Source organism: Petaurus breviceps, unplaced genomic scaffold (assembly GCF_028583685.1).
Source record: "Petaurus breviceps papuanus isolate PSGF00001 unplaced genomic scaffold, PetGlider_PUasm1.0 229, whole genome shotgun sequence".
Classification (NCBI taxonomy): domain Eukaryota; kingdom Metazoa; phylum Chordata; class Mammalia; order Diprotodontia; family Petauridae; genus Petaurus; species Petaurus breviceps.
Window position 1 is genome coordinate 19,780,223 of NW_027185903.1, and position 18,972 is coordinate 19,799,194.

General features: G+C 36.3%; 1 protein-coding gene across 1 annotated transcript in view; it reads left to right on the top strand.

Annotated features, from left to right (window-relative positions):
• Positions 1-18,972, top strand: part of CMYA5 (cardiomyopathy associated 5) — a 126,683-nt gene that overhangs the window by 100,089 nt on the left and 7,622 nt on the right. The window contains exons 10-12 of the mRNA XM_069096326.1: positions 7,653-7,786; positions 14,443-14,542; positions 18,571-18,744. Coding sequence (XP_068952427.1) covers positions 7,653-7,786; positions 14,443-14,542; positions 18,571-18,744 — 408 coding nt within the window. The remainder of the gene's footprint in view (positions 1-7,652; positions 7,787-14,442; positions 14,543-18,570; positions 18,745-18,972) is intronic.

The following is an 18,972-nucleotide window of genomic DNA, read 5'->3' on the forward strand; positions in this document are numbered from 1 at the left end:
AGCTGTTCTATTTCTCTTGGGTGGAGAAAAGTCAGCAGAGCTGGGGGCGGAGGATGGAAAGCTGAGAGAAATACAATATCGGGACTAGCTGTGTGGGCTGACTGTAAAGGGAGAAAGTAGGGATCCCATGACAAATCTGTGAGACTCAATAAGCCAAAAATGATTTGGGAGCAAACTTCCTCAAATCTGACCTCTTCCCTGAGTCAGAGAGGCCATAATGACCATCCCTGTGGTGTGATTCTTCTCTTTGGCTTTCACGCTGCTGGCTGAGTAGGGTAGGAATACCGCTGTCTGTCACAGTGGGGCCTGCCATACTGGGACCACCTGCAGCTCCATCTGTACAGAAAAGCAAGAGCAAGTAGGAGTCCTGAAATGAGTCTGGTGCCCAAGCAGGAGGGAATTCACATTTCCAGCCTTTGCTCTCCTCCCTTTTTTCCTTTCTAGATAAAGTTAGATAAAGCTCTGGGCTGACTAAAAGTCAGAATTCAGTCAACTCTTCTGCAGGATGCATGACCACAATCCTCGATAATCAAAGAAATACCCCAATTTTGCTTAATATAATTTACTGAAGAAAGTAAATCCACTGTGCCTCAGTTTTCACATCTGTAAAGTGGGTATCTGGCGTCTGAGTGCCTAGCAAGTGGGTGGGAGGATTAAGTGGTTGTATTTCACCAAATTTTTATATGTTCTCATCCTGAACTATGAGACACCTGTGGTTCAGTGGGTCTTGACTATGTTTTGGTAGAACTCTTTCCTTTCAAGAATAAGTGTAGTCCAAATGACAGAGCATTAGCTTTCAGTCTATCCTTCATAGAACTTTTTTGGTCTAAACCCATTTTTCTCTGACTACTTTGATGAATACACTATTCCTTTAGCACTTGTAATAGATTGAATGACAATTTAGGGATCATCCAATCCAATTTCATTCTTTCTAAAATGAGAGACTGAAGCCTAGAAAGATGAAGTCCCAGGTCACACAGTCTGCTAGTGACAGAGCTCCTGATTATTTCCCCCTCCCACAAAGTAGCCTTGTTTTAATTTTGCATATATTTTCATGGGAACATTGTCTTCCCTGATAGAATGTAATCTGTTTAAGGGTAGGGACTATTTCACTTTTGTCTTTGTATCCAGGCAGTATCTGATATGGATGAATTTGGTGCTTATTGACTGACTGAAATAGAACTTGAACCCAGGCTTCCTGACTTTTCTTCTGATATTTCCATTATACCAAGGGGTCTTCAGCTTTTTTTGTGTCATAGAACCTTTGGCAGTCTGATGAAATCAGAATAATCTTTTCAGAATAATCTCCTTAAATGCATAAAATAAATTATGGAGAATTACAGGAGAAATCAATTATATTCAAAATGTGATTTTATAAAAATAATATAATTTTAAGTTATATAAAAATACTATAAAATGAAACCCTAAAAGTTAAAATTAAATGTAAATATATTTTATATAAAACAAAATATATAATATAAATAATATTGTATTTGTAATATATTATTACATAAGAATATAACATATTAATAATGAATAACAAAAATGTAACAATATATTTACTATATTATATAATATGTGGCATATTTAATAATATATTATATAATATAATTTTTATATATTTATATATTTTTATATATTAAGTCTATATTTATATTTAAATATAAGTATGATATATTTTAAAAGTCAAGCCTATAGACCATAGGTTAAGAACTCCCACTATATCATGGTGCCTTCAAACCTCAATTACCCAATTCATTTAATCAACATATACTTACCCAATGTCTTCCCTTACTCTTCCATCCACATAAATTTTTTTTAAGGAAAAATAAGGAAAGCATTAAAAAAGATATCAGGAATCAAATTCTGGAGTCAGTATATTCAGTCCAATCTCCTGTACTTTCTGCATTTATAGCTGTTGTCAAGTCATTTCAAGTCATGACCCCTTTGGGGGTTTGGTTTGCCATTTCCTTCTCCAGCTCATTTTACAAAGGAGGAAACTGAGGCAAACAGGGTTAAGTGACTTACTTAGAATCACATAGGTAGTAAGTGTCTGAGGTCTGATTTGAACTCAGGTTGTCTTAACTCCAGGACTAACACTTTATCCCCATGCCACCTAGCTGCCCCAGTACGTACAACAAACTGACATTCTAAACCATTACCCCAAATCTATGAGAAATCCTCAATCATCAAAGAGACATTCCATTACATTAATACTTTTTCTGGCCTCCACTAACCTCCCATTCTGATGACTCCTTAAAGGCAACCCTAAATTCTCAGATGAGGGGTGAAACAGATATTCTGACACCTCTTCTTAGGATGGGGAAGGCACTAAGGAGAGGCCCAGTGATAGACTCTAAACTCTGCCTATGGTCCAGACTTACACAGTTTAGAGAAGCTTCTTATCAGATTGGCTACAGTGGAATAACTGTTTTGTCCACAGAAGCTCACAAAGAATATCTCCCAAGACGGTGTTGAGTGTCTTGAACTCCTTTGGCAATCTGTTGAAGTCTATATTGAACCCCTCTCAGAATAACATTTGCAAAGGCATAAAATAAGATATATATAGGATTACAAAGGAAACCAATGACATTGAAATGGTTATCAATTTTTTCTTAAGTTCACTGACTTCAAGTTAAGAACCCCTGTCCTAAGATGATAAGTGGGTTTCAAAGCTAGTGGGGCTTGGAGACATTGAAATATGTCCTATTTGATAAGGTGGGGGAGAAGGCTACTTTCAATTATACATAATATATTTTACGATGTCTCAGGAGAGACATTGTGGAAAGGTTTTTCAAAAGCAAGAGTCAAAACAAACATATTTATGTAGAACCCACGTTAACTGTGAAATTCCATGAGCATTTCATTGAGCCCAGGCTTTGTAGAGGTCAAAGAGAGTATGGTCCAATGGGTGGAGATCTGGCTTTGAATCTAGGAAGACTTAGATATAAGGCTTCTGACTTATGTTGGCCATGTGACTCTGGATAAGTCACTTAACTTCTCAATGCTCTAGGACAGAGGTGTCAAGCACATGGCCCAAAACACTCCCAAGAAGTGCCGAACCAGATTAAAATATAATTAGAAAATATTTAACAACATAAAAATACAGTAAAACATAGATAATATTATATTTTAAAACTAAGACAATATGTGGCCTTAAGTTCTCCTTATGTATGGACTACTTTAACACCACTGTTCCAGGCAATTCTCTCAGACTTTCTGAGAAGAAAAGAAAGAAAGAAGAAAAAGAAGAAGACTGAGAAGGTGCCAACCTGCATTGGTACAGGGAGGTCTTTATTCCAAAGAAATCAATGGTCCAATTCCTTTGTAGAGGCAGTACTACATAATTACCATTGGGTTCTCTTTGTTATGTATTTTTACCATTTTCTTCTTTAGCTTATAAGCACATTGGATGGGTACGTACAGTTTCTTTTGTTTTCTCCAAGAAATTTTACAGTTATTTTGTTTTTGACTGGCTGACTAACTGTGGGTGGTGCCAACAGGAATGCCAGGGATAGCCAACCAACGATCGCTTTAAAAAGCAATTCTCTTTAGCCACCTGCTGTACAGTACAAGGGGACTCAGTTCCATAGGTTGTTTATGGAAGACAGAACCCCAACTCTCTCAGTGTGAATCATGCTCTTGGCCTTGCATAGATGAAAAGGTGGTTAAGGAAACTTTTAAAAATGGCTTTTGCATCTTGGTAGAAACCTGTACCTGCCCTGACTGACTTACATCCAAGGTACATCCAAGGGTACATTGCTTTCTCCCCCCTGTCCCAAAACATAAATCTCAAAATTCTAAAAGGACTTTAAAGATTGACAGAAAAACAATTCCAAAATTATGTCTCTCACAAGGTCATGCTTCTAGGCCTACAGTATGGACTTTAAAGCAGTAGGCACTCACTTGGGCAGCCAGGTGGCACATTGGATAAAGTGCCAGCCCTGGAGTCAGGAAGACCTGAGTTCAAATCAGACCTCAGACACTTACTAGCTGTGTGATTCTAATTAAGTCACTTCACCCTGTTTGCCTCAGTTTCCTCATCTGTAAAGTGACCTGGAGGAGGAAATGGCAAACCACTCCATTTGCCAAGAAAACACCAAATGGGGTCATGAAGAGTTGGACACGCCTGAATGATAAAAGGATAGAAATTTCCTCATTTTGTTGAGCTAAAATCTGTCTCTCTATAGTCTCTATATGTTGGTTCTACTTTCAGCCCTCTGGAGCAAGAGAGAATAAATACATTTACTCTTAAACAAAGGAAGGAGAATGACATAAATGCTAGAGAGAAGGCCTTGGAGTTAGGACCAGGAAGGTCTCTAAGATTCTAAGTTGCAGGGGGTGGAGTGTGTATAGGGGGTGCTGACCTCCATTGGTTACCAGGGTCTTCTAATGCCAATGAAGACAGAGTTTCCCCATACAAAAGAAGTCATAGGCTTATTCCCTCCAAAAAACTCTTACATGAAACTATTTGTCTCATTTATTCTTCAGTTTTGAATCTTAATAGTAAACTGAGGAAAGAGAGTTCCCTGTCAGTTGGGTTCAGCTGAGTGGGAGGAGGTTCTGTGTTCTTTTTAAATCCCAGTATGAGGAAGAGTGCAGTGCCTCAGATTCAAATGTGGCCATTTGGAGTGCTGGTCCCACATATTTGGAATTCTCATTCAGTTAAAAAAAAAAAGCAATGACTGTTGATGGGAAGACTTTGATTGACATCAAAGCACATCTTTTTTTCTGAGCTGAAAACCATGGAAACAAACCATTTTTTTCTGAGTCTAACTCATTCTGTTCTGTGTGCTTGCAAAGATGTTGGATGTGTAAACAAAACGACATGTTGGGTTGCAACCCAACGTGTTGAATGCCTTCCATTTTCATGCCCAGTGCTTTGATATCAGAGACTAAAAAGAAGCATTGAAGATACTTGTGAAGTCCTAGTCACTTCCATATTTCATCCTCTTTCATGTTTCAGCAGCATGTTATCCCTCTCTTTTCTTTCAAAAACAAAAACTTGAGTGCAAAACTTATTTTTTTTTTAGCAGATAATGAATTAGCACTTGGCATTTGGCTGTTTTGATTGACTTTCCCCTCTTAACTGAAATCACTGGACTCATAAGCATACGCTAAGCTAAGAAAGTTTTGTCTCCTACTTAGGACTGAAAATGAAGGGGCAGCATGTGGAGCTTCGGGGCAGGAACACCTGAGTCTAAGTATTTCCTTTGCTACATATTGGCTGTATGACCATGAGCAAGTCACAACCTCTCAGGGCTTGGGAAACTCTCTAAAGATATACATTGCAGAGAAGGTATCTTTATCTGCATTGGGAGTTTCCTTATTGAAGTTTCATAAACCAATGAAATTGTAAGTCTGATTGAAATAATGAGAAAGAGCTGGGCATGATGGTGAACACCTGTAATATCTGCTCTTGAAGAGGCTGATGCTGGTATATTGCTTAAGCTGAGGAATTCTGAGCTTTACCAGGACTAACGCTGATTGGGTGTCTGCAGTAAGTCCAGGGCCAATGTGGTGAACCCAGGACAGCAGTAGGCCCCCTAAGGAAGGGTGAACCCACATAGGCAGAAAACACAGCAGGTCAAAGCTTTTGCATGGATCAACACTGTAGTGGTAAGTAACCACTACATTTCCAGTCTGAGCAAGATAAGGAGATTTAGTCTTATAAAAAATTGAGGGACAGGATTTACTCTACTTACCTTCCTGGCCTCCTCGCAAGTCCTCATGCTATGACACAGCAGAAAGCAGACTGTACTCTTGTGCTGAACATAGTCATACTTTAGTTCCCATTGATGAATGTTGGATGTCTTTTACTGATGAGCATACAGGCTCCAGTATGAAGAATTCTATTTTTGGGGGGCCTGCCCACAGCCCAAGTTACTCTTGGCTTAACCTGCCTCTGTGTCTCTGTCCCTTGTGTGGCCAGCTTGAGGAAGTGATGGTCCTAAGACCTGGTTCTTCAGGGTTTTGAATGAATAAATCTAACTGCAGTAGATTCCTTCTGACAATATGCATCTTCTTTGACCTTGAACATGTCACAACCTTTCTGAGCCCATTCATCTGTGAAATGAAGATAATAATTCTTCATTTCTCTTTAGGGTTTAGAGCTCTAACTTTAGAGACCACTATCTTAAAGTGTTTTTTTTTTCTGTTTTTCTCTATACATTTACTTAAACTTTTACTTAAACCTTTTTAAGGTTCTTAACCTTTTTTGTGTATAATCAACCACTTTGGCAATCTAATAAGACCTGTGGATCCCTTCTTAAAATAGTTTTTAAATGCATAAAATAAAATATACAGGATTACAAAGGAAACCAATTATGACATATAATCTCAAAATATTTTTAAAAAACCAAGTTTACAGACTGCAAGTTAAGAACCCCATACTAAGTCCCACAGTATGACTTGTCTTTGGAAAATCTGAGCAAAATGCACTTGTCCATAATTGTATAAATGGTCAGAACAAGGATTTCAAAGCAGCCCAAGAAAGTAGAAAAGAGGCATATTATTGTGATGAGTTTCATGAAACCATATTGAATCAATGAAAACTTGTTCATGTTGATAGGATCAGGGGCTTGCAAGATGTTAGCTAAGTTCATTAGTAATAAGACATCACAGTTGGTCATTCTTTAAGCCTTCAAGCCCCTATTCTTTTCTCCCCCATTCTTCCCCCCCCCCATTCTTCTTATATTTAAATGACTAGATTAGCAGCTTTGTATTTTTTACTTGATTGTTAAATTTCTCTTTTCTTGTGAGGAGCAAATTTGCTTTAAACAATATTATTCTTCCAGAAAACCTGTTTCCATGAATCTCCTTGGCCTTTGACAAGATGACTACTTACTTAGTCATGATCCATCTTGATTTTTGCTGAAGTTCAAATTTATTCATTAGTATATAGTTTCCTCTTAGTCCAAAAAGACCCTCTAAGATCAAAGGAAATTAAAATCCTAGAGAAAATGAATGTATTCTTGGAAGTTCACTAGACTTCTAAATTAGTCTCCCTTATAATTCAAAAACACCTTTTCTGGTTCTCCTCAAAATGATGTTCTGGAAGACATTTTGAACAGTGACATAAATCAATAGAAGCAGAAACAATCTTAAAGAAAAAAATAAATCTTAGTGGACAAACCCAGAACATTATGCAGATTCTAGTGCTCTCTGGTGGGACAACAATGAAAAATCATCTTCTGAGATAAAACATGGAGTAATGCCTTACTATTCTTTAACCAATCAACCAGTGCCCTTATCTTCCTAGTGCACAAAGCCCAGATGTCCAGCAATGCTACCGTTTGGAATTGGTACATTTACAAGAAATCAATCCAACCATAATCCTTCTGCCTTGGAGATGGCTCAAAAAATTAGAGATTCAGAGTTCACCCCTAGTGACTCCAAATGTATGATTTTTCCCACTGTAGCTTGAGGTTTTGTTGCTGCTCAATTCACTGATTTGAAAGCTCAGAAAGGGAAATGGAAAGAGAAAGAGAACTGAGTGATAGATTGGTATCATAGGAGAGAGATGAAGATGTCTCAACTGTGTCATAAAAAAGAACCAAAAAAGCGTATTTATTTCTACGTGAGTTTAATTAGTGCTTGAGTGTTGGATCTTATTACTAAAATCTGTTTATTTGTGTTTGCTTTATACTTAGATCTTACTCTGGAATTAAAGGATTTCAGTTAAAAGTTAACCTGCAGCCCAATGATAACTACTTTTTCTATGCAAAAGCTGTCAATGCTTTTGGAACAAGTGAGCAGAGTGAAGCTGCCCTAATTTCTACCAGAGGTAAAGTATCCCTTTCCAAAATTAACTAACTTTTCTTTTGTTGTTCTTTTAATCTAAATAGAGGTCCCCAAGCATTCCCATTTTCCCATGTAGCTCCCTTGATTTACCATTAGAGGGCACTATGGGCTCCTATCTACAAAAGGACTGTTCATTCTTCCCCAACCTGCCATCCGTGGAAAATCTCTGTTCTGAAAAGGAGAATGGAGCTCACCAGTAGTTCTCTGGATTGTGCTGGTGACTGACAGTTGAAATAGCATTACTTTAGAAAGAGCTTTAGGTTAAAGGTTTAATTCTTTCTTTGTCACTAATGAGCCATGTGACCTTGGGATGGTCACTTCACCTCTAATCATTAAAAATCATTTGTTTGGATTGTAGCCTTGTTGGGTTATTCCATAGTAGACCCTATAAAAATGTAAAGCTATTGCCCAGCAATGTTAACATATGAAGTCAATGGTTCTCATTAAGCTAGACCACTTAAACATTGTACAATCTTTCTCTAAACACTAATGAGTTGCCAGACTTCTAGAGTTAATTTTTATTATAAATGAAATTTAAAAAACACAAAGGCATGTCAGATAAGCAGATAAACAGTTTACAGGTTCTCTTTGGAGAGGTGAATATAAAAGTTGGTGGAATTAGATTTTTTTTGGTTTAGTATTTTATTTTTCCCAATTATATGTAAAAACTATTTTAACATTAGTTTTCAAAACTTTGAGTTCAAAATTCTCTCCCTTCCTCCCTCTCCCTCTCTTCCCCCTCACTGAGAAGGCAAGCAATTTGATATAGGTTATACATATGTAGTCATGTAAAACATTATCATATTAGTCATGTTGTAAAAGAAAACATAGACCAAAAAAATTTAAGAAAAATAAAACAAAAAAGTATGTGTCAGTCTGTATTCAGACACCTTCAATTTTCTTCTCTGGTAATAGTTTGCATTTTTTCATCATAAGCCCTTCAGAGTTGTCTTAGATCATTCAAAGCTGATCATCACACAATATTACTATTACTCTGTACACAGTACATTTCACTTGGCATCAGTTCATGTAAGTCTTTCCAGGTTTTTCTGAGAGCATCCTGCTCATCATTTCTTATAGCACGATAGTATTCCATCACAATCACATACCACAATTTGTTCAGCCATTCCCCAATTAATGTGTATCCCCTCAATTTCTAATTCTCCAACACCAGAAAATATTTTTGTACATACAGGTCCTTTTTCTTTCTGTTTTTTTTAAACTCTCTTTTTGGATACATACCTAGTAGTGGTACTGCTAGGGCAAAGTGAATGTGGGATTTGGGGCACAGTTTCAAATTGCTTCACAGAAGGGTTGAATCAGTCACAACTCCACCAACAATGCATTAATGTCTCATTTTTCCCACATACTTCTCCACCATTTCTCATTTGACTTTTTTGTCCTATTAGCCAATCTAATAGATATGAAGTAGTACCTCAGAATTGGTTTAATTTGCATTTCTCCAATCAATAGTGAGTTAGAGCATTTTAAATATGGCTTTAGATAACTTTGATAACTTCATATCTTTTGATCGTTTATCATTTGGGGAATGACTCTTATTTTTATAAATTTGACTCAGTTCTTTCTGTGTTTGAGATATGGGGCATTTATGAGAGAAACTTGCTTCAAAAATTTTTTTTTCAGTTGCTATTGCTAACAGTTTTTCCCTCCATCCTATTCCTTCTCTTTATTCTATTCTCTCTCTCCTTTTACCCTGCCCTTCATCAAAAGTATTTCCCTTCGACTACTCCCTTCCTGACTCCTGGAATTTGGCTATAATATTCCTGGGAGTTTTCATTTTGGGATTTCTTTCAAGAGATAAGTAGTGGGTTATTTTAATTGCTATTTTGCCCTCTGGTTCTAGAATATCAGGGCAATTTTCCTTGATAATTTCTTGAAAGAGGATATCTAAGCTCTTTTTTTGATCATGGCTTTTAGGTAGTCCAATAATTTTTAAGTTACCTCTCCTGGATCTATTTTCCAGGTCAACTGCTTTTCCAATGAGATACTTCCCATTGTCCTCTATTTTTTTTCATTCTTTTGGTTTTGTTTTATTGTTCCTTGATTTCTCATAAAGACATTAGCTTTCATTTGCTCCATTCTAATTTTTAAGGAGTTATTTTCTTCAGTAAACTTTTGTACCTCTTTTTCCATTTGGCCAATTCTGCTTTCCAAGGCATTCTTCTCCTCATTGGCTTTTTGTACCTCTTTTACCATTTGGCCTACTCTTTTTGTAAGGTGTTATTTTCTTCGGTGTTTTTTCATGTCTCCTTTACCAAGCTGTTGACTCTTTTTTCATTATTTTCTTGCATCACTCTTATTTCTCTTCCCAACTTTTCCCTATCTCTCTTACTTGGTTTTTAAAATCCTTTTTTTATTTCATCCGTGGCCTGAGACCAACTCATATTTTTTGAAGGCTTTGGATGTAGGAATTTGACTTTGCTATCTTTTTCTGAGTGTGTGTTTTGAGCTCCCTTGTCACCATAGTAGCTTTCTATGGTCAGAAATTTTTCTGTTGTTCGCTAATTTTTCCAGCCTATTTTTTTGACCTTTAACTCTTTGTTAAAGTGAGGTTTTACTTTTAGGGTGGAGGGTACACTATCCCAAGCTTCAGGAATTTTTTGCAGCTGTCTTCAAAGATACTTCTAGGAACCTGTAAGTTTTCAGTTTTTTCAAGGGGGTATGATCTAAAAGAATTTACTACTCTTTTGGCATGTACTCTGGTCTGTGAGTGACCACAAGCATTCTTTTCTGCCATGGAACTGTGACAAGCATCCATGCTCCATTATAGCCACAAACTGGTATGTGCTAGTGCTCCTGCTTGCCCTTGGACTGCCCCAGGAAGGTGACCTGGATCAGAGTACGGGCAAAGCGCTGGGAGTCCTGCTTTAGTGTTAGCAAAGAGACCTCTGTAATCTCCACCTGACCAATTGTTCAACCCCCTTACTGTCTGTGGGATGACAGCTCTGGAAGATATCACTGCTGCTGCTGATTCAGTGACTGCCAAGACCTTCTCCTGATTTGCTGGGCCTTGGTCTGTGCTTGTGCAGCCTGTGTTGGACTGCAATCCACTCTTACCCAGGTGTGATAGACCTTTTTATTGACCTTGTAAGTTGTCTTTGGCTGGAAAATTATTTCACCCCATCCTTTTCTGAGTTCTGATGTTCTATGAATAATTTTATGTCATTATTTAAAGGTTTTCAGAGGGGTTTAGGGAAAGCTCAGGTGAGTCACTGCCTTTTCTGCACCATCTTGGCTCCACTTCTGGAATTAGTTTTATAATGAACAACCAGAAACATAATTTCATGGAATACTTGGGCATAATGTCTAAAAGTATGTATGAGTGTAAGCAAATAGATCACCATGACAATAACTGGAGTTTATGTGCCAGCATCTGTTGCAAAGAATAAAGTAGAGTAATTCATTTGAAGAGCTTAAAAAATCTTTCAAATAAAAGTCATCATATGCTTCAATACTTCTTGACTTCAATGCAAAAGTGGGCCCAAGGAAGGATATCAAAAGTTATAACTATTAAAATTTCTTGCAATATGAGTCTAGAGCCCAGATGTGACCTTAGTTGGCAAACAATTGATCTCATTGCCAAATGGAGAGAAATGGTAGCTAAACTCAACACCAATTTCTAGTACAAGCTCATTTGAAAACTATTATGAAAGAAGATGATGAAAGATTATGAATAATGTCACTTTACAAAACAGTCAAAGAAGCTGAAACAATTTCTACTCTCAAGGATTTTATGTTCTATTGGATAACAGATATATAAAGATGGATAGACAGACAGATAGATGGATGGATGGATGGATAGATGGATGGATGGATGGATGGATGGATGGATGGATAGACAGATACAAATAGAAGTATATACAATAAAAACACGAGGTAGTTAATTAATATAAGGAAATTTGAGAGGGAGGGCACTACCAGTTGTGGGGATCAGGAAAAGCTTTATAAAGATGACTCTTGAACTGCATCTTGATAAGGGATTCTAGGTGTTGGACATGAGGAGGGAGTACCTTCCTGGCATGGGAAATGAGCAGGGTAAAAGTGTGGTTATGAGCCAATGGAATGTGTGGGGAACAGAGAGGGTCAGTTTGGCTGAAGTGTAGCGTGCAGGAAAAGGAATAATATAAGATAGGGCTGGAATGACCATTTGGAGCCATGTTATTAAGGACTCAAAAAACTAAGTAGAAGAATTTATATTTTATCCTAGGTGTAAGCAAACAAATAGCCATGAGAGTGTATTCAATAGGAAAGTGACATGATCTGGTAGAAAATCACTTTGGCAACTGTGTGGAGGATGACTGTTCTGAGGAGGGACTTGAGGGAGTGGGAACAATTAGAAGGTAATAGCAATAATCTAGGAGAGGAGGGGTATGCTAGAGACAGCTCTAACCAGAATGGACTGTGTGAGCATTCACACCTCAGAAATAGGCAGCCACTACAAATCAGGCTTTGATTTATTGTTTTTGTTGATTGCTTTAAGAAAGTGTTAATGATGTGGATTAGACTTTAAAATGTGCATTCAGTTTTTTCCCCCAGAGAGCCTTGAGCTTTGAGCTTGAGCTCAGCAGGCCTGCTGAAGAAGTCTCAGGGAATGAAGTCTTCACCCTACTAGAGGTCTGGTGATCGTACACTAATAATAAAAATGATGATGATGATGATGTTTGCAAAGTGCTTTACATCCATTATTGCATTTGAACCCCACAGAACCCATGGTGAAAGGTGATGACAATAGACTGGCCCAGAATTGAATGGGATTAGGTTGGATCATATTTGGGGAATTTCACAGCATTTTCAATGTTCCTCTATTGTTTGCTGCCACAAATGCTCATCTTTTTAATACCAGTATTCCCCCAGTGATGCTCTATGGCTACAAATCATGGGACTCCATGATCTTAGAACAACAAAAATTGCAGGTGTCCTAAAAAAGCAACGAAAAGACACATTGGTAGACTAAAGTAGATTGTAGCATGTTTCCAACAATGTCTTATGCATAAAAAAAACAGAATAAAAGACATCGTAAAGGGTCTATATGAACAGAAAGCCTGCAAGAAGTCTCTCAGTCTTTAATCTTAGAGCTTTCCCTCAGAGATAATAACAAATTCATCCTGTATATAGTGTGTTTGTCTATAGCTATGTATTTTGTCTCCGTCGTTAGATGGAGCTCCTTGAAAGCAAGGATGGTTTTTTGTTCTTCTTTTATCTCTAGTGTTTAGCACAGTCTCTAGAACATAATAAGCACTTGATAAATGCTTGTTGACTGAATAAAGATGGGTCAGGAAAGAGTGAGGGATAATGTGGACAAAACCTCTAGAGGGTAGTTTGTAGTTCAAAGAGAATTCATGGGAAAACTTGTATAAAAATCTAATAGAATGAAGAGACAGGGAAGAGTTGTTATCTGTAATGATGGAAAGAGTTCCCACACTTGATGAAACCACATGTCATCGTGTAGCAGCAAGCACCCCAAGCGGCCTCAGGGTTTGCTGCCAACACAGGTTCTTAGATCTGCTTTGTTAAAGGAAAGCAACTCAAAATGGGTTAACAAGCTTACTTTAATCAGTCAAACATTTACCTCGTTCAGGGGGAAAAGATCAGCACCCTGAACTTCAAAGTATACAGGCAGAATTATCAAGACAGAAACAGATCAAGTAAACAGCTTTCCAAACTGTCGAACCATTACATCCATACCAAATCAACATCTGGGTTTCAACATCTGGGTTTTTCAAAGCTGGGGGGCTCTGGACAATGGCTTCCCAGAATCCAGATCAAATCACAGAACACTTCTCAAAGTGAGCCCCAAAACAAAGCCTCATATCAGGGCTTATATAGCCTTCTCCTGGCTCAGAGAATGTAACAACCTTTTGGACCCACTGGCCAATCAAAAAGTATCTACTGAAAAACAAGCCTCCCACCCCAGGCTCCAGGTGCACTTTAGCCTAGGGGCAGGGAAGATCTTTAAAATTTACATTCCCATTACACATAGGCAGCATCCAAGTAAAGGAACTGCTTACATTTGTAGCAATTGCCATATAAGGAATAGGAGTGGGGATCAGGCTAGACCTACATTCTGGCAACTACTGGGAATGTGCACTTGATGGAAATGACCAGATCCCTGTCCTATTCTTGTCCTGTGCATGCCCCATGAAATGACCATCATTACATATGAATTGTTTTTACTTTGATTTGATCAAATTACATTCTTAGAATTGGATTGCCTAACTATGTTTTCTAGAATGTCTGGTATATCTGCAGCTAGTGGGATATCTTCCGGGTCAGTCATAGAAATATTGCTAAGCCATGGTCAGTACAAAAACCATAACTTTAGAAATGATGATTTACAGAGGTGGCCATTCAGCTCCTTTAAGGAAACTCCCATCATCATTGACACTGGAGCTGTCCAACAATGTACCGGTGAATTTTGTCAGTCTGGATTTTACCCTTCCCACTGCACAACCAGTCACTCCTGGAAAAGCTCTTTAGAATCTGTATATCTCAATGTCTTCTTTCAAAGGAAGTAGAGAGCTTCACTCATCCATCCATCTGATGGTCCAAGGGTCAAAGTGATCTAGATCTTTCCCAGCCGTGATAGTATTGTAATCTTCTTTTCTTAATTTGCAACAGGAACCAGATTCCTCCTATTGAGAGAGACTGCTCACCCTGCACTACAGATCTCTGCAGATGGGACAGTGATCCGCTTTGCTGAGAGGAGGAGACTCACTGAGTAAGTAGGATCCTAAGCAGGGAAAGTTCTATTGCATGTGTCAACCTCGCACTGATTTTATGTTTATCTGAAGTGTCTGTGCAGGAACTAAAATACAGATGCACACACATGCACAATACCAAAATATTTATATACATGTTTATATAACACTAAAAAATCATTTATTAATAGCTTACCAGACATTGTTTTAATTGCTGGACTAGAGTGAAAGGAACTTAACATCATACTGAAGGAGATAACATGAACATATTTAAGCACATGGATAATATATACAAAATGAATACAAGGTACCTTGGGTCTGAGAGATAGATGGATAGATAATGTTTATCAGCAATTATCAACAATATATGAACATAAATCTATGTGTATAGCTATATAAAGTAGACCCAAACTATTTTGTATTCATTTAACATACATTATGCATATAAAAGTGAATACAATATACTTTGGGTCCATATTATATAGATATATACAAAAAGGGTTATAAATATATAACCCAGAAAGAAGTCTAAAATAAAAAGTATGTATTTTTTCATTTTCTTTATTTTTCTTGTCTTTTTTTTGCAACATGGCTAATATGGCAATATTTTTTGAATGATTTCACATCTATAATTGATATCATATTGCTTACCTTCTCAATGGCTTGGCAAGGGGCTGGAGTGAGGGAGAGAATTTGGAACCCCAATTTTTAAAAAAATATTTAAATAAATAAATAATCAGATGTGAGGTCTAAAATAAAACTTTCTGCACTTTCCTTTAAATTAAGACAATCAATGAAAGTTTCCCTCTAGTTTTAAAGTATATATTATCTATGTACAAGTGAATAAAAAATAGTTTGGGTCTATAGAAATTATGTTATTCTATAGATAATTTCTAAAGAGATTTATTTGGATTCTATTATATATATATATATATATATATATATATGTCTACATAAAGCAGACCCAAATGATCTTATATTCATTTTAGATAGATGATAAAAATATATGTATATAAAATGAATTGCGAGGGGGCGGCCAGGTGGCTCAGCTAGTAAGAGCACCGGCCCCAGTGTCGGGATGACCTGGGGATTGAATCTGGGCTCAGATACTTAGCACCACACCCAGAAATAACTGGACGTGTAACCTTGAGCAAGTTACTTAACCCCAATTGCTCTAAAAAAAAAATGAATTGCATGAATGTATATATAGATAATGAATGTATATGTGATTAACACATAGATAATGAATAATATAAACTGTAAATGGATGGATATATAGATAAATGGCACATAAAATTACTAGGTAGTTTGAATCTGCTATATATTGTACGTAATATATAAACATTTATACAGATTATATCATGTATAATGTGTGTATATATGTATGCATATATAAAGCATAGAACCAAACTACCTTGTATTAATTGTACGTATATGTGTGTGTTAGCTCTAGATACAATGATACAAATACTTCTTTGTATTCATTTTGTATATACAGATGTCATCTACATATAATTATTATATAACAATCTAATCTATCATAATTGTTCATATAGACCCAAACTATATTAATTTTATATATGTGTGTGTATGTTTTAGCTATAGATACAATGATACAACTACTTTGTATTCATTCTGTATATATATAGATATGTCATCTATATATAATTGTTATATAATAATCTAATCTATTATAATTATCTATAAATTTATTTTTGGTATATCTTATCTTCTAATATATGATATATTTAATATAATTATATATAGATGATATATCTATGTATAAAAATGAATACAAGGAGTATATTACATAATATATTATAAAATTATAATATATCTAAAATACATTTATAGACAATTATATTATATATTATAATATATTGATATATATTATTGTGCAATATATAGATGATATAACAATATATACAAAATGAATACAAAGAAGTTTGGGTCTATTTTATATAGCTATATCTATATCAATCTCTCACACACAAACACAAAATGATTATGATAGGTTGGTTTTATTATATAAAGAAACATACCTAGATAGAAGTATACTTATCTACAGATTTTTATATGTTTTTATGTATGTATGCACATATATACATATATTTACATATACACACAAACCTTCCACTTCAAAACTAGAGGAAGAATTTCATTGTCTTTATTGCAAGAAAAAGTACAGAGGGTTTTTATTTAAGATTTCTTTCTGGATTACATGCTCCACTAAGAAGAGTCCATGTTGGTTCTGTTTTTACCTTTTTTAGCAAAAGTATTTTTTTCTTTTAATCAGTCCCCTTGAAAATGAGTGGGAAAAATGACCCCTATTAAAAATCATTTTGATAACCTTGCCCAAATTGCTCTTCCCATAGAGGGAACTTCAAAGTTATAAGTCCACGAGAGGAAAACAGTGAGGAATGATGGGGGGAAATGTCGTGTAATGTATGTTCTCCTACTGCCCAGGGTTGCTGTGAGAATCTAATGAGGTAATAGATTTGAAAACTGCAAAGCAAGGAGGTGTAAAATATTGCTATTGTCATGATCAAATTCACACATTTACTGGAAATAGGTTATTATCATGGAACATTCTAATAGTACTTCAGTGATCACTAGTGGCAATATTTTATGGTAACTTAGCTAGTTGCTGAGGTTTTGTAAGACAGATTTCTTTAAGAAATAGATGAGGGAAGGAATAATACAGGCATACCCCATTGTTTGCAGTAGCATCCTTCGCAATTCTAGCCAGACCTTACTATAAATTATAAAACCTGCTATCATGCCATTTGGTCAATCTCTCTCATCTACATCATTATTCCTATAGAACTGACTGCCTTGTGTGACATTTTTCGTCTAATATCATAGTTATGGGAGTTTTATTTGCCTTGAAAATCAATTAATGATATTAGGCAGCGTATGTCCAAGAATCAAGAATACAATATATAAAAAAAAAAGATGATGCAGTTGTTGGCCTAGGAAATAGCTTATGGTAACTAAGTAGTTGGGAGATTTCCAGATAATGTTTTGGTCATGGCCATCTTCCTCTAATAGTGCTACAAAGTAGGGGGGAAAATTTAGAAAATTCCAATTGTCTTAATCAGTTTCTCACATGTTAAACTTGAAAAGGAAGAGAGTGCTGCACAAACATTAACATCCCTGAAAGCAAAGAACCTTCCTTGTTGCCTTAACTATTTTAAGAAGAAACTGAACGAGTCACTCACATTCACTAATAAAGAAGGAAGAAGTGTCAGACTTTGCTTCATATCAACCTTTCTAGCATAGAAATAACTAAGCTGTGACAATAGGGACTCTTCATCTAGCATCATGGGAGGTCAGAGTATTTATCACTCAAGTGCAGTAATGGTGCTCCCAAGAGTCCAGAGAGTCAACCAAAACTCTTCCAAAAACCAGACTAAATAATAGAATAAAGAAAACCAGTTTTATTGTTATTCAAATTCCACCTAATTTTGAATGCATAAAAGGTATTGATATTTGACATTAAACTAGGTGTCCACATATTGGTTTAGAGACAGTGGAGCACATTATTTAGAAAGGCTATACAATCTCCCTCTTTGCAACCATGTGCTTCCTGGAAGGTGCACTGGATGATTTTGATCCCTATGATTTTGAAAGAGAACTTACATCACATTTATGTTCCTGAATTTATTTTTTGCTGTTTAAAATAGAAATCCTTTCATTAGTCTTCATTTTTTTCTTATATTAGATTTAACTCAATTCAGTTCATATTAATCAAGTGCTTATTATGTGTAAGAAATTATGCTTTGAAAATATGTTCTAGCTCTTCTGTCCCCAGTGAAGGTGAAATATGGTAAAAACACAGGAAGGGAAAGTGTATTTATAGAACAAGTATTGAGGGTTTTAGAAAAACTTTGGAGACTGGTCAAACAAATTGGAAGTTGCAGTAATGCAAAAAATGTTTTAGTCCATTTCAAAGAGTAGACAATTACAAATGTGAGCATTCGTGAGATAAGCACACTGTAATCATTGTGCTCGGTGGTTACTTTAATTTTATGCTTGTTACCTGCAGAACTCCATCTGTCCTGGGTGAGCAACTACCTGCCTGTGGCCAACACTACTGGGAAACTACAGTAACAGATTGTCCGGCCTATCGTCTTGGAATTTGCTCCAGTTCTAACTTACAGGGCGGTGCCCTGGGACAAGGAGACACTTCTTGGTATATGCACTGTTCTGAGCCACAGAGGTAAATGGAAACCCCCATCTCTGTGAGAGAGGGCATGCCTCTGTGTTTTATTATTTATGAATGGCACTTTCACTTTCTTAAAGTGTGAAACAATCATCAATTTTTTTTGTGGGTGTTGGTTGGTTGGCGTTTAAAGCTTATTAACCTTTGCTGGTCTTGGAGAAATGTGTCAAGTTAGAACACTTTAGTTATTGTCTTGAATGAATGAAAGAATGAAAAGTGTTCACT